At 47.3% G+C, this 16,984-nt stretch overlaps 1 protein-coding gene across 9 annotated transcripts in view; it reads left to right on the top strand.

Annotated features, from left to right (window-relative positions):
* EPS15L1 (epidermal growth factor receptor pathway substrate 15 like 1) overlaps nucleotides 1–16,984 on the top strand; it is a 118,657-nt gene that overhangs the window by 67,626 nt on the left and 34,047 nt on the right. For 6 of the 9 annotated variants that reach the window (XM_075903359.2, XM_075903358.2, XM_075903357.2 and 3 more), the window contains one exon: nucleotides 6,677–6,809. The exons of the other annotated variants lie outside the window; for them this stretch is intronic. In XM_075903359.2, the coding sequence (XP_075759474.1) occupies nucleotides 6,677–6,809 (133 nt within the window). The remainder of the gene's footprint in view (nucleotides 1–6,676; nucleotides 6,810–16,984) is intronic. 9 annotated transcript variants of the gene reach the window in all.

Here is a 16,984-nt window from a genome sequence, read left to right as displayed (position 1 = left end):
GGCGAAGAAAATGGATAGTGGAAGCATGTGACTCAGAGGACCAGGCAGAGGAAAAGATGGGTCAGTGAAGGAAAAATAGAGCTCAAGAACAGGTATGTGCAGTTGGAAAATGAAGAAGGGGTACAGCAGGTAGATAATGAAGATGGAAGGGTAAGGAAGAAGAGAAGAGTGGCTAGTCCCATAGATAAAGGGGAAGACTTAATGGAGACAACACCAATAATGAGCATTAGGATTACAAGGGAAAATAGGAATGGTAAGGACTTGCAGCCAGAGGAAGCTAGAGATAGACCAGAGAATTTCATTATCACTAGGAAAAGGCAGGTCTATGTGACTGGGGACTCCTTATTGAGAAGAATAGATAGGCCTGTAACCAGAGCTGATCCAGAGAATAGAAGGGTGTGCTGTCTGCCAGGTGCTAAAATACGAGATGTGGAACTGAGGTTGAAGAGAATTATTAAGGGAGCAGGAAGGAATCCATTGATCATCCTTCATGTAGGAATAAATGATACGGCTAGATTCTCGCTGGAACGAATTAAGGGAGACTATGCTAGGCTGGGGAGGAGGCTCAAGGAAATTGAGGCTCAGGTGATCTTTAGTGGGATTCTGCCTGTTCCTAGAGAAGGGCAACAAAGATGTGACAGGATTATGATGATCAATAGATGGCTTAGGCAGTGGTGCTATAAGGAGGGCTTTGGGATGTATGGTCACTGGGAGGCATTTATGGACAGAGGACTGTTCTCTAGAGATGGACTTCACCTAAGTAGGGAGGGAAATAGACTTCTAGGATGGAGGCTGGCTCAACTTATTAAGAGAGCTTTAAACTAGGAATTTGGGGGAGACGGTTGGGAGATGCCAAAGTAATCTCTACGCCAGATTTTAACACTGAGAGGGAGGAAAACGAAGTAAGAAAGGGTATATCTGGGGATAGGAGAATGAACATGAGGAACGGTGGGGTGGATACTAGTCTAATAGGTCATATTGGAGGTATAACGTCTGTGCCAAATTGGGTAAAGAATGTGAATGAGGCCAAACAGCAAAAATTAAGATGTTTGTACACCAATGCGAGGAGCCTAGGTAACAAAAAGGAGGAACTAGAGCTATTGGTCCAGGAAGTGAAACCAGATATTATAGGAATAACAGAAACATGGTGGAATACTAGGCATGACTGGAGTACAGGTATTGAAGGGTATGTGTTGTTTAGGAAAGACAGAAATAAGGGTAAAGGTGGTGGAGTCGCATTGTATATCAAAGATGAGGTAGATTGTAAAGAAATAAAAAGTGATGGAATGGAGAAGACAGAGTCTGTTTGGGCAAAAATCACATTGGGGAAGAAAACTATCAGATCCTCCCCTGGGATAGTGCTTGGGGTGTGTTATAGACCACCAGGATCCAATTTGGATATGGATAGAGACCTCTTTAATGTTTTTAATGAAGTAAATACTCATGGAAACTGTGTAATCAGATTTCAACTTTCCAGATATAGACTGGAGAACAAGTGCTAGTAATAGTAAAAGGGCTCAGATTTTCCTAGATGTGATAGCTGATGAATTCCTTCATCAAGTAGTTGCTGAATCAACAAGGGGGGATGCTATTTTAGATTTGGTTTTGGTGAGTAGCGAGGACCTCATAGATGAAATGGTTGTAGGAGACAACCTTGGCTCGAGTGATCATGAGCTAATTCAGGCAAGATTGGGCATGCCAGCCAGCATTGGTGGCACTAGGACAGCGGCAGTGATTACTGTGTCAAGACCCATCTTTTCATCCCTGGGTTGGTGATTGGACTCCACGTTGGTGCTGCAGGGGTTTCACTTCAGAACTCTGTCCTTGTCACTGACCCTGGTCTCCAGCGTCTTCAGTCTGGCTGGGGAGCCCACCTGGGTAACCTGAGCATCCAAGACCGGTGGGTATAGGATGATCTAGCCCTTTGCATCAATGTCAGGGAACTCAGAGTGGTTCACCTGGCCTATCGAATGGTTCACTTGCCCTTACCCCTCCTGAGACACAAGGTTTGCAGGTCCTGACACGCAAGACCGGTGTGATGTACTACATCAACAGATAGGGAGGGGCTGTATTCTCCCCTTTCGTCAGGAGGTGCCCAACTTTTTGGGATTTCTGTGTGTTGCATGCTATTAATCTGATCACTGCCCACCTGTCTGGCTCCAAGAACATTTTTGTAGATCATCTCAACAGAACTTTCTCATCTCTTCAGAAGTGGTCCCTCCAGCTGGAGATGGTAGAGGTAATTTTCCAAAGGTAGGTGACTTCCTAATCTGACTAGATACAAACAGGTCCACTTGGGAAGTGCCACGAGTTTTGCTTCAACCAGCATCTGCACAAAGGTTCCCTTTTGGACAACTTCCTTATTCCTTGGACAGCGTTCATATGTCTTTCTACCAATGCAGTGTTCCTTCTAATTTTTCCCATCTCTGAGTAAAATGAATTTTTGTTATGTACTCCAGTGTAGAGTAATTTGAAACTCATCACCTTTCTATTGGTGCACATAACAAAATTCATGTTGTGGGATTGGGGCCAAGGGATTCTGAGTGTTGGAAGGGGTTTAGGCCTGGGGCAGAGGGTTGGGGTTCAGGAGTTGAGGGCTCCAGCTAAGGGTATGGGTTCTAAGGAGGGCTGGGATTGAGGAGTGGGACAGAGGGTTGGGTGCAAGGGATCTGCCTGGGGGTGAAGGCTCTGAGATGGGTCTGGGAATGAGGTGTTTGGGGTGCAGGAGGGGGCACAGGCTCTGGGCTGGGGTGTGGACTTTGGGATGAGGCCAGAAATAATAGGAGGTGGCTCTAGGTTGGCAGGGTCTAGGGTGAGGTAGGGGGTTAGGGCTCAGGCTCCTGGGCAGTGGCACTAAGGCAAGGCTGCCTGGGGCCTGCCTGTCCTGGGGCACTGTGCTATACCGAGAAGCGACCAGAAGGTCTTGCTCCAAAGGGGCATAAGGCTCCATGCTGCGTTGCACATGCTGCTCTCGCCAGCAGGGTAGAGGCTCCATGGAGCTCCATAGTCCCCTGCCTAGGAGCTGGACCTGCTGTGCTGGCCATAACCAGCGGCAGCACACTGGGTATGGTGAGCAGGGGCTCCTTTCTCCTGCCTGCGACAATTCGCTCCTAGGACCAGCAGAAAGGGGTCAGTCTTCCCCAGCTGCAGCAGCTCTGTTTTTGGATCAGTGCAGAGGGGCGCTGCCCCCACTGGCATAGCTACTATGGGGCTTCAAGGGAGGCATTTTCACCACTGCAGCCCTGAGCTTCTGCGCGGTGTCTAATGGAAAGCAGTGTTGCCATGCAACTCAGCAGAAACTTAGGTGCCGTTGATTCACAGGGTCCTGGTGAAAGTCAAGTAGGACAGAGCAAGAGTCATTTGTGTGGCAGCATCAGCACTGGCTTGACATTCTGTTGGTCCTGTTAGTAGCCACTCCCCTTCTGCTGCCTCTTCAACCAGATCTGCTGTCACACAACCATAGCAAACTGCGGCATCCCCACTTAGCGGTGCTGCACCTGATGGCTTGGCCCCTATGTGTTTGAGTGCGGATGAAGGAGCTATTTCAGCTTGCATTTGTTTTGCTCAGCAGCAGGAAACCCTAGATCAGGTAAAGTGGAAAAGTTTTGAATACACCTGGCAAAGTGGAAAACTTTTGACTATTAGGACTTGGATTGGGGCCCTTGAGTCTCACTGCAGGACATCCTGGATTATTCACTGCATCAGACGTTTCAAGGGTTGTCCCTTTTCTTTCATCAAGGTCCACCAGTGCTACATCCCCCAGTCCATACTAGGTCCCTCTTCACCTATCCCATGACAGCACGTTTCTTGAAAGGGCCTCTAGCCACACATACAGGAACTGTTCTCCCCGGGGACTTAAATCTTGGTCTGTCCTGGCTCATAGATTCCGAGGGTTGGAAGAGACCTCAGGAGGTCATTGAGTCCAAACCCCTGTCCAAAGCAGGACCAACCCCCAACTAAATCATCCTAGAAAGGCTTTGTCAAGCCAGGACTTAAAACCTCTAGGGATGGAGATTCCACCACCTCCCTAGGTAACCCATTGCAGTGCTTCACCACCCGCCTAGTGAAATAGTTTTTCATAATATCCAATCTTCCTCCATTGCAACTTGAGACCATTGCTCCTTGTTCTGCCATCTGTTATCACTGAGAACAGCCTCTCTCCATCCTCTTTGGAACCCCACGTCAGGGGCTTAGAGGCTGCTATCAAATCCTTCAGCCTCTCCTTGTAAGTCATGTGCTCCAACTCCCTAATCATTTTCATTGCCCTCCACTAGACCCTCTCCAATGCATCTCCATCCTTTCTGTAATGGGGGCCCCAGAATTGGACGCAGTACTCCAAGTCAGTCTGTAGAGTGTCAGAGATGAGTGCACTCACTTTGGAACCCCTTGTGCTGTCATCTTCAAGGACAAAGTTCATCTGTGACCTGATTGCTTCCCAGTTTCATACTAGCCAGGATGTATTTTTACCTGTCCTTTTCCAGAAGCCCCATGCATCACATGAGGAACAGGAGGCTCATATCCTTGATATCAGGCAGGCACTGGCTTTCTGTATAGAAAGACAGAACAAAGCTATTCCTTACGTCAGTGTAGCCGTCCATTGTGAATAGAATGAATGGTCACGCTGTGTCCGCTCAGAGGATCTCATCCTAGATCACAGTTTGCATCCATTACTGCTATGAGCTGATGAAGGTACCTCGCCAGCAAATCTAACATTGCACTCAAACTAGAGCAGCGGTGTCATCGGCAACCTTCCTGACACAGGTGCCTATCCAACAAATCTGTCAGGCCATAACCTGGTCATCCATCCACATGTTCGCATCATATTAGTAGTTACAGAGCTAGCAAGCTGGAGAAGATGCTGGCTTCAGCAGAGGAGTGCTACAATCTGCGAATCTGTGAACTTCCAGCCCACCTCCAAAGATTCTGCTTGTGAGTCACCTATAATGAAACTGACATGAGCAATCTCCTGAAGAAGAAAAATGGTGGCCCACCTCTTCATAACTGTTGTTCTTCAAGATGTGGTATTCCTGTCCATTCCATTGCCCATCCTCTTGCCCCTCTGTCAGTTGTCGGCAAGAAGGAACTGAGGGGTGATCTAGGGCCAGCAGTGCCTAATATACAAGTGCACAAGTGAGGCACTCAAGGTGATGGTAGCCAGCCTTACAGATACTGCTAAGACAAAAATCTCCAGTGACTATGCTCATGGGCACATGCACATCTACAATGGATTGGACTTCTCAAAGAACATTTAAGAAAAGGTGGATAACTGGTTTTTGTAATATGCCATAAATCAGGTGTCACTGTTTAGTCCATGATTTTTAGAATCTATCAGAGTAATGAATGTTGCTCCCAGACTCATTTTTTGAAACTGTAATACATGGTTCCTTTCAGGATACGAACTGATAGGTCAGATATTAAGTGATCAATTTATGAAAAGTGTTCACCCACAGACAATAGGGTGCCTTTGTCTTTTATCATTTTCCTGTGGGAGTTTGTTCATGAGCACATTGATTGTCTTGTTTCTCCCACATAGTTGTTGAGGCATTTAGTGCACCGGATGAGGTACACCATATCTTGTGATAGGCTCATATAGGTTCATGGATCATGAAGCTGTGTTGTAGGATGTGTTGATCATTGTAGCAATGGAGGTATATCTGTGACTTATTTACTTGTTCCCATAACATAAGAACTAGGGGTCCCCAAATGAAATTAATAAGTAGCAGGTTTAAAACAAACAAAAGGAAGTTTTTCTTCATGCAGCACTTAGTCAACCTATGGAACTCCTTGACAGAGGATGTTGTGAAGGCCAGGACTTTAAGAAAAAGAACTAGATAAATTCATGGAGGTTAGGTCCTTCAATGACTATTAGCCAGGATGGGTAGGAATGGTGTCCTTAGCCTCTGTTTGTCTGAGGCTGGAAATGGATGACAGGAGAGGAATCACGTGATGATTGCCTGTTCTGTTCACTCCCTCTGGGGGTATCTGTTGGAAATACAGGATACTGGGATAGTAGCTGGACCTTTGGTCTGACCCAGTATGGCCATTCTTATGTTCTTATCTCTTGTTCTGGTAGGAGTATCTATAAGTGTGAAGTAAGTAAACGAACAATAGATTTATACCCCTACTTGCATGTATTAACTCTTTGTATACACACGCTCTTAGGAACATATGTGTATGTATATGAATATAAAATAAATGGTTTATAAAAGCTCTGATGTGACAGTTGTGAAAGTCTTTTTTTGTGTACGAAATTTTCAGTAGATGTGTACACACTGAGTACATTTTACTACATCCTGTACTCAGATATCAGATTAGTTACTGAGGGGTAAGATATAAATAGGTCTAAAATACCATTTTACCTCTTTCATTTTCCTTATTATTCCCCAGGTGCCCTTTCTCGTTAAAATTTTCTAGGGATAAAAATTGTAAAAAGTGCTTAGGTGACTTAGAAGTCGAAGTCTATCAATAACAGTTAGTGTGATTTAGGCTCTTATGAAACTTAGGTGCTTTTGAAAATGGAACTCAGACTCTCTAGTCACTAAGGTTCTTTTGTGAATTTTACTCATCATTTTTCTGAGTTAATTCAAACAGGAGTTGATAATTTTCAGTTATTTTCTATAAAGTTAACAAGTCATCTTTACAATCTGCATATGTTTACCTTTCCTTTATCTCATAGCCCACAGCGTCAGACCCTTTCACCTCCTCTTTTGGAGGGATAGGATTCTCAGATGACCCTTTTAAAAGTAAGACAGACACTCCAGCTCTCCCACCGAAGAAAAGCGTTCCTCCACGACCTAAGCCGCCGAGTGGTAAGTACTCTTTTTCCCTAGTAGCCAGTTCCCCCAGTTTTCCCAATTTGTCAAGATAAAGAGGAATTCATGATTTTCTGTCTTGTTGATGTCAGTCAGTCCAGATTCCAAGACCAACATCTGATTCAGACATGCAGTTCTTAGGACTAACTATCTGATTTTCAGTAAACAACAAAATGTGTCTATACAGTTTTGCATTAGTTCAATTCATAGCTGCTTCTGAGTACAGGCAGTCCCTGGGTTACTTACAAGATAGGGACTGTAGGTTTGTTCTTAAGTTGAATTTGTATGTAAGTCGGAACTGGTACATATTGTAGGGGAAACTCTAGCCAAACATTTCTCCAGAGCTCAGTTTTATTCTCCCACACCTCACTTCCCTCAGTCCTTTATTCTCAAGCTGAGGTGTCTGCTGAGAAAAGCCGCTCCGCATCTCCCTGGTCTACTGGGGAGGGGCGGTAGCTTCGCATCTCCCTACTCTGCTGAGGGGAAGCAGCTAGAGCGGGGTTGCCTCACCCCGTTTGTAAGTAGGGATCCGATGTAAGTCGGATCCATGTAACCCGGGGACTGCCTGTATATGGGTCAGTTCTGTTTTAGAGATTCTTAAATATGAATAGATCTGCTATGTAGGTTGAGCTTAGAATATAATTTTGTTTTAGTATTCAGCTTCAGACCATTTGCCATTTTCTAAACTGGTCAGATGCTGCCAAAATTAAATTGAGACTCTTCAGAGCTGTTAGTTCAAGTCCATTTTTATCAAGGCCTCATTCAGCCTTGGGATCAGCCTCCCCTTGTATGGCTAACAAGGGAGTAGGCCTGACCGAGGTGCGCAGGCTTTAAAAGCCAGAAGTAGAGTGACAAGTGAAGCGAAGCAGACAGGAGATTGAGAGAGAGTTTGACAGAGGGTGTCCTAATATGCTTAGGAAGACCCTATGCCCAAACTATTTCTGACTCCTCCGCCTGCGTCTGTAGCCAGGCAGACCTCCTGACCATGGATGCCTCTACCCAGATCCTGGTGTGGTTTTGCAGGGACTGTGGCTTGCAATTCCCACTCACTGATATCCAGGTTGGGGAGACCATCCAATGTGACAGGTGCCTGCTGTTGGAATCTCTCAGGCAGCAGGTGGGAGAGCTACAGGAAGAGGTGGCTAGGCTGAGGAGCATCTGAATCCACAAGGAATTCCTGGAGAGTATTCATGTGGAGACTACTGAGGCTGAGGAAGCTACCCCATTACAAAAGACGGCTGACACACCACTGGTAGAGGAGGAGATGGCTTGATCTCAGCGGGGACACTGGCAGCTGGTCACTTCTCGCAGCAGGCAATGTTCTACCCCTGCTCCCAACCCTCCCAGCGTGGTTCTGAGGAACCGTTATGCTGTTCTGGATATGAGAGTTGAGGCAGAAGAGGAGAAGCCTTGTACCCCCCAAAGCTGGGAGGTCTGCAGCCATCATTGCAAGGAAGAAACGTAGGGTAGTGGTGGTTGGAGACTCCCTTCTAAGGGGGACAGATGCACCCATCTGTTGCCCTGATATATTATCTCGGGAAGTATGCTGCCTGCCAGGGGCCCGTATCCGAGACATTGCGAAGGCATTTTTGAGGATTATCAGGCCCTCTGAATGCTACTCATCCATTTGGGTACAAATGATACTGCAAGGTGTGACCTTGAGTGGATCAAGAGTGACTACAGGGCTCTGGGAGTACAGGTGAAGGAGTTTGGAGCATGGGTGATGTTCTCTTCAGTCCTTCCTGTCAAAGGTAGGGGCCTGGGCAGAGACAGGTGCATCCTGGAATTGAATGCCTAGTTGCTAAGATGGTGTCTTCAGGAGGGCTTTGGCTTCCTTGACCACGGGATGCTGTTACAAGAAGGAGGACTGTTAAGCAAGGATGGGGTCACCTTTTGAGGAAGGGGAAGAGAGTGTTTGGATTCAGACTGGCTAACCTAGTGAGGAGGGCTTTAAACTAGGTTTGACAGGGGCAGGTGACCAAAGCCCAGAGGTGGGTGAAAAACATGGAGACCTAGGAGGTGGGTCAGATATACAAATGCAAGAAGTATTGGGAATAAGCAAGAAGAACTTTAAGTGCTAATAAATAAATACAAATATGACACAGTTGGAATCACAGAGACTTAGTGGGATAATACACACGATTGAAATATTGGTATAGAAGGGTACAGCTTGCTCTAAAAAATAAAAAATGTATGTAGGGGCAAGATCAGAAAGGCAAAGGCACAAAAAGAGCTAAATCTAGCAAAAGGCATAAAGCAGGGGTTTTCCAAACTTTTTGACACGGGGACCAGTGAGCTTTTGGAGGACCAGTAACATTCATTTGCATATATGCATATTCATTAAGCAAATGATGAATATTCAGATAAGTTGTTTCTGGTCCTCCCAAAGCCCCCAGTGCCAGCTTTAGCACAGCTTTTGATACGGTCACCCACAATATTCTTGCCAGCAAGTTAAGGGAATATGGATTGGGTAAATGGATAAGATGGACAGAGAGCCTGCTAGATCAGGGTTTCCCAAACTTTTTACTTTCGTTGGAACCTGTTTTTTTCAGTACTGTTTTTTGCAGCCCAAAAATATAAACGCATATAAAAAAAGAATTAAAAATGAATAAATTTTCAGTGTTTCACCCAGCTGCATCCTCTGCCCAGCCTGGGTAAGGGCTTGGGGTACCCGGAGCCGCATGTGCACTCCAGGGGTATGTCTAGACTACATGCTTCTGTCGCCAGAGGCATGTAAATTAGACATACCAACACAGTCAATGAAGCAGGGATTTAAATATCCCCCGCTTCATTAGAATAAAAATGGCCGCCGCATTGTGCTGGCTCAGCTGTTTGTCAGCACAAAGCGTCAGTCAAGACGGAGATGGGTCGGCAAGGAAAGCCTTTACCTACCGATCCCTTATGCCTCACGCAACGAGGTTTATGGGAAGGAATACTGCAGAAAGGGATTTAGAGGTCATAGTGGAAGACAAGTTAAACATGAATTAACAGTGTGACACAGTTGCAAAAAATGCAAACATGATTCTGGGATACATTAACAGGAGTGTTGTGAGCAAGACAGGAGAAGTCATTCTTCCTCTCTACGCTGTGCTGATTAGGCATCAATTGGAGTACAGGCAGTCCCCGGGTTACGTACAAGATCGGGACTGTAGGTTTGTTCTTAAGTTGAATCTGTATGTAAGTCGGAACTGGCGTCAGCCGCTGCTGAAACTGATCAGTTTTAACCGTGGCTGAATCTGGATGCCAGTTCTGACTTACATACAGATTCAACTTATGAAACCCAGGCGTCCCCAAGTCAGCTGCTGCTGAAACTGATCAGCGGCTGATTCCAGGAAGCCTGGGGCAGAGCAACTCTGCCTCAGGCTTCCTGTAGTCAGCCGCTGGTCAGTTTCAGCAGCGGCTGACTTGGGGACGCCTGGGGCAGAGCAGCTGGGGTGCTGCTGGGTTGCTCCAGTAGCGCGGCTCCTCGGCGCTACTGGAGCAACCCAGCAGCACCCCAGCTGCTCTGCCCCAGTCGTCCTGATTCAGCCGATGCTGAAACTGACCAGCAGCGGCTGAATCAGGACGCCTGGCGCAGAGCAGCTGGGGTGCTGCTGGGTTGGTCCGGAGCGGCGCTGCGGGACCAACCCGGCAGCCCCCAGCTGCTCTACCCCAGGGGTAGGCAAGAAAAGCCTGGTCTGCTGGGGGGGGGGCACTAGCTGCATCCTCTCCCTCCCCCCCAGCAGACCAGGGGGACAGGAGCAAAGCCTTGGAGCACGCCCGCAGCGGGACAGCCCAAGTGCGCCTGGGCTGTCCCGCTGCGGGCGTGCTCCAAGGCTTTGCTCCCCATCTCCCTGCAGACCAGGGAGATGGAGAGCAAAGCCGCTGAGCATGCCCGCAGGGGGACAGCCCAAGCGCGCCCGGGCTGTCCCGCTGCGGGCGTGCTCCAAGGCTTTGCTCCCCGTCTCCCTGTTCCCCTGGTCTGCTGGGGGGGTCCAGCAAAGCCGCTGGACCCCCCCAGCAGACCAGGGACACCTGGGCGGCTTTGCTCGTTTGCCCGGGAGCAAAGCCGCCCAGGCGGCGGCTTTGCTCGGGTGTCCGTGGTCTGCTGGGGGGGTCCAGCGACTTTGCTGGACCCCCCCCAGCAGACCAGGGGGACAGGAGCAAAGCCGCCCAGGCAGCGGGACTCCCGCCGCCTGGACGGCTTTGCTCGGGTGTCCCTGGTCTGCTGGGGGGTCCAGCGGCTTTGCTGGACCCCCCCAGCAGACCAGGGAGACCGGGAGAAGCTTTTCTTGCCCCGGAGGACACAGGTGGCGACCTGCCGCCCGTGAGCTCCGGGGCGAGAAAAGCCCCGTTCGTAAGTGCGGATCCGACATAAGTCGGATCCGCGTAAGTCGGGGACTGCCTGTATTGTGTCCAGTTCTGGGCACCACATTTCAAGAAAGATGAGGAGAAATTGGAGACAGTCCAGAGAAGAGCAACAGAAATGATGAAAAGTCTAGAAAACATGACCTGTGAGGGAAGACATGATAGCAGTTTTCAAGTATCTAAAATGGTTTTACAAGGAGGAGGGAGAAGAAAAATTCTCTTTGGCTTCTGAGGATAGGACAAGAAGCAATGGGCTTAAATTGCAGCAAGGGCGATTTAGGTTGGGCATTAGGAAAAACTTTCAAACTGTCATGGTGGTTAAACACTGGAATAAATTGCCTAGAGGGGTTGTGGAATCTCCATCACTGGAGATATTTAAGAGCACCTGTCAGGGATGATCTAGACCAGCATTTCTTAAACTTTTTAAGACTGAGGAACGCCAAACAATAAATTTTTTCTATGGGGAATACCAAGGATTTTTTGTTGGGGGGGGTGGGGGGGGAAAGGTCGGGAGGGGGGAAAGAGGTTGGTGGGAAAAAAGGGCTAGGGGGAAGTTATGGAGCCAAAACAAAACAAAAGGGCGGCCATTTTTAATTCTGTTATTCTCCGCGGCACACCTCCGACTGCCTCATGGCATACCAGTGTGCCACGGAACACAGTTTAAGAAACACTGATCTAGACCATGCTTGGTTCTGTCATGAGGGCAGGAGACTGGACTCAATGACCTCTCAAGGTCCCTTCTAGTTCTAGGATTCTGTGATTCTAAGTCTTGCCACTTGGGATCTTGCATCATAGCAGCCATTAAATTTTCAAACACTAGTTTTCAGCTGCCATTTTGGTTTTACTCCTTAGAAGGATCTTATAGATGCCTTTAAAAATTGGTTTCCAATTAATACGGCATTTTGGAGCATTGTATGTGTGATTACTGATGAATACTGACCAAAAAAAGTATTGAGTGATTGTAGGAAGGTCCTTGAAGCAGTTAATCCCACATCTATCTATTTATAAAATCTCTATCACCATAGTATCTAAGTGTCTTCCAAGACTTTAAAATAGAAATAACATATACAATAAACCAGACTAATAGGACATTGCTGAACAGTGAGGGAGATTACACTGTGAAGAAAGAGATAATCTCATTGCCATCTAGAATGCTGCGGGTGGTGAAGTGTTGTTGATTTTTCATTGTCAGTTTTCATGGGACGTATGTTCTTGACTAAAGAATATTTTATCTTTCTGGTAAAGGGTCTTAACAAATAGTTCAAAATTAAAAGGGTAATGCCACTGTAAAAGAATACAGGTTGTAGCTCCCTAAACTGGAACTCTGTGGTCTGGCAACATCCGAGGTCCAGCAGGACCGTAGATGTTCTCCTTCGAGTGGTGTCCCTATGGGTGCTCCATTCAGATCTTGGTGCATCCTCACACTGGCGATCAGAGATTTTTGCCTAGCATTGTCTTCCTACATCGTGCATGCAGTCGCTGTCTCGTGGTTTTTGTCTGTTGGCTACGCACTCGGCGTGGGTCCTCCTCAGTTCCTTTTCTGCCACCCTCAGCAGAAGATGGAGTCTCTTAGCAGTGCTTTTCTGACTGAAAATAAAAAGATAAAGTAGTATTGCTAGTAGTTTAGTAAGTTTATAGTTAGTGTTAACTTGTTCCAGTTTGTTTAAAAAAAACCCCAAAACCTGTTTGGCCCAGTTTTTTTCCTTCTTATCCAAGTTCTGGACCTCAAAGTTTTTTCTTCCAATTATGCCAGGCTTTCCTAGTTTCAAGAAGTATGATTCTTGCAGATACTCAATGCTCGTATCTGATGGGCACGCCTCCTGCATAAAATGCCTCCATGAGGGCCATGTGGCGCAGCAATGCCCATACTGCCAGAACATGACTGCGAGAGTGAGAAAGGACCAGTAGATGAGGCTTAAAAGTCTCCTGTGGGAGAAATCCCTTTAACCACCAGAATTCAATCCCAGTGAACTCTCTGAACCTCCAGCCCCATTCAAGAGGGCTAACTCATCCTCTACAAGGGACTCCTGTAAGTCCCAGGTCTTGCCAGCACAGTCTCTACCTTCTATGTCCTGTGCTGCACATTCACCAGTGTCATCCACCTCTGGCACTGCAGAAAAGCAGAGAATGGCACCTACAAAAAGAGCGTAGTTGGAGCTGAAGAGGAAGTCCAGCTCCTCTGCACCTATTGGTACTGCTTCTTGATTGGCACTGAAAAAAGCCGATATGCTGCCACGACCGGTGCTGGTAGACACCTTGGCACCAACCCAACACTCGAGTCCCTTTCATCAGCCAGAACCCAAACACACTTCGGCATGAAAGTCCAAGATGGTTCCCCAGAAGACCACGCATATGTGGTACCAAACGTCGCATCTGCCAGCACCAACACCACCAGTGCTGAGCATGGCTTCACCTCCTCGTTCTCCCATAATTCTGCAATCTAGTCTGCACTGGCACTCTTCAGAGATTATTTCCTTTTTACCTACAAAATTGTCTCTGGCCATGAGGCACAGCACTGGTCAGGGGAGGAGATTCTTCTCCCAGCATTCCTCGCAACAGGTTCAGCATCATGGCATTCCAATAGGCACTGGCCAACACACTGTCCTCTACAGTATTCATGGTTTAACCACCGTTGGCCTTAGCTACCACAGCAGTTCCAACCCCAATGGCCACTTTTGGTGCCCTGGAATCAATATTGTATCCACTCCTTGCACCGTCATCGTTCAGGTGAGCTAACAGTGGCAACCCCAGCACATACATCCACACGCTTTCTGGCCAGCACCACACAATCTTCCCCATCCCACCTCCACTCTCACCCTCCCTCCTAAAAGGGACTGAGCCATCCATCTGCCGTCCAGACCTGGAATCTCGAGAGGTGTGCTGCTTACCGGGAGCTCTAATTCAGGATGTGACTGAGAGGCTTACCAAACTGATCAAACCTTCAGATTGCAACACCTTCCTGCTTCTCAACGTGGGAACTAACGATACAGCCAAGAATGACCTTGAGCGGGTTACTGCCGATTATGTAGTGCTGGGAAGAAGGATCAAAGAATTCGGAACACAAGTGGTGTTCTCGTCCATCCTCCCTGTTGAAGGGAAAGGACTGGGCAGGGATTGTCGAATTGAGGAAGTAAATGCGTGGTTGCGCAGGTGGTGTTGCATAGAGGGCTTTGGTTTCTTCGACCATGGGACTCTGTTCTGGGCATCTAACGAAGAGAGAAAGGAGCATCTTCGTGGGCAGGCTTGCAAACCTAGTGAGGAGGGCTTTAAACTAAGTTCGTTGGGGGACGGTGACCAAATCCCTGAGGGGAGTGGGGAAGTCGGATACCGGGAAGAAATGAAAAGAGGAACGAGCAAGAAAGGAGGACCCCTGATTCAAATGGAGAAGATAGGGTGATCAACTGGTTATCTGAGGTGTCTGTACACTAATGCGAGAAGCCTGAGCAACAAACAGGAAGAACTGGAGGCTCTGGCCCACTCCAAGAAATATGATTTAATTGGGATAACAGAGACTTGGTGGGATGACTTGCATGACTGGAGCGCTGTCATGGAATGGTATAGACTGTTCAGGAAGAACAGGGAGGGGAGAAAAGGAGGAGGAGTGCTCTCTTACATACAGTGCAACTATGATTGCTCAGAACTCCAGTATATAAAGGGAGAAAAAGTCTATGGGTTAAGTGTAGAGATGCAAACAACAGCAGTGATGTTGTGGTTGGTGTCTACTGTGGGCCACCGAATCAGGTGGATGAGGTAGATGAGGCTTTCTTTGGACAACTGAGAGAAGCTTCCAGATTGCAGGCCCTGGTTTTCGTGGGGGACTTTAATCACCCTGACATCTGTTGGGAGACCAATACGGCAGTATACAGGCAATCCAGGAAGTTTTTGGAGAATGTTGGGGATAACTTCTTGATACAAGTGCTGAAGGATCTGACCAGGGGCCGTGTGCAGCTTGACCTTCTGCTCACAAACAGAGAGGAACTAATAGGGGAAGGAGAGGTGATCATGAGATGGAAGATTTCAGGATCCTGACCAAAGAAAGAAAAGAGAGTAGTAAAATACACACCTTGGACTTCAGAAAAGCATATTTTGACTCCCTAGTTCGAACTAGGGAGGCTAACGTAGGCATTCGAAGTTGCAAATAAAGCCCGGGATTTAAATATCCCAGGCTTTATTTGCATCTTCCCGTCCGGGCGCCATTTTTAAATCCCCTTAGTCTGAACTAACTGCCCGCGGCTACATGCAGCAATCAAACGTTAACTCGAACTAAGTCCTTAGTTCGAGTTAACTGTTACCTCATGGATATTGGGAGAGATCCCGGATGATTGGAAAAAGGCAAATGTAGTGCCCATCTTCGAAAAAAGGGAAGAAAGACGACCCAGGGAACTATAGGCTTTTGATATGGTCTCCCACAGTATACTTGCCAGCAAGTTAAGGGAATGTGGATTGGTTTACATGTGAAGTACACTAGACTGCAAGAACTTTTAAAAGGTTCAGTTCTAGGACCAATTTTGTTCAGTATCTTTATTAATGACCTAGATGAGGGGATGGATTGCACCCACAGCAAGTTTGCAGATTACACTAAGATAGGGGGAGAGATAGATACCCTGGAAGTCCGGGATAGGGTCCAGAGTAACCTAGACAGATTAGAGGATTGGGCCAAAAGAAATCTGATGCGATTCAACAAAGACAAGTGTAGAGTCCTGCACTTGGGACAGAAGAATCCTAAGCATTGTTACAGGCTGGGGACCGAATGGCTAAGTAGCAGTTCTGCAGAAAAGGACCTGGGGAGTTACAGTGGATGAGCTGGATATGAGTCAACAGTGTGCCCTTGTAGCCAAGAAGGCTAATGGCATCTTAGGTTGCATTAGGAGGAGCATTTCCAGCAGATCTTGAGAAGAGATTATTCCCTTTTATTCGGCTCTGGTGAGGCCATACTTGGACTATTGTGTCCAGTTCTGGGTCCCCTACTATAGAAAGGATGTGGATGCATTGGAGAGGATCCAATGGAGGGCGACCAAAATGATTAGGGGGCTGGAGTGCATGGCCTATGAGGAGAGACTGAGGGATTTGGGTTTGTTTAGTCTGCAGAAGAGAAGAGTGAGGGGGGATTTGATAGTAGCCTTCAATTTCCTGAAGGGAGGTTCCAAAGAGGATGGAGAGAGGCTGTTCACAGTAGTGACGGATAGCAGAACAAGGAGCAATGGTCTCAAGTTACAGTGGGAGAGGACTAGGTTGGACATTAGGAAAAACTATTTCACTAGGCGGGTGGTCAGGTACTGGAATGGGTTACCTAGGGAGTTAGTGGAATCTCTATCCCTAGAGGTTTTTAAGTCTCAGCTTGACAGGGCCCTGGCTGGGTTGATTTAGTTGGGATTGATCCTGGCAGAGGGCTGGACTTGAAGAGCTCCTGAGGTCTCTTCCAACCCTAGGATTCTGTTATGCTTCAGGTGTCTATGGATGTAGCAGACACAGCAGCTAGGCCTACGAAGACAGCAATAGTCATGTGCCACACATCATGGCTAGAATCATCTGGCATCCCGAGGGAGCTACAGATGAAGGTGGAAGACCTCCTGTTTTACAGGAATCAACTCAGAAGGCAGGAGTGTGGTCATATTCCCCTATCTCAACGATTGTTTAATCAAAGGCATTTCACATCAACAAACACTAATCATGACAAACATGACCAGGGAAACTTTCTCTTGTTTAGGTCCACTTATAAACATTCAAAAATCCACTCTGGAGCCTACCCAGAAAATAGAGTGTATTGGGGATGCTGGATGCTGTGACAGCCAGGGCCTTTCTTCCCCCACATCATTTTCAAACTC

Source organism: Pelodiscus sinensis, chromosome 32 (genome assembly GCF_052426305.1).
Source record: "Pelodiscus sinensis isolate ZL-2025 chromosome 32, ASM5242630v1, whole genome shotgun sequence".
NCBI lineage: Eukaryota > Metazoa > Chordata > Testudines > Trionychidae > Pelodiscus > Pelodiscus sinensis.
This window is presented reverse-complemented; position numbering and strand designations above follow the sequence as displayed.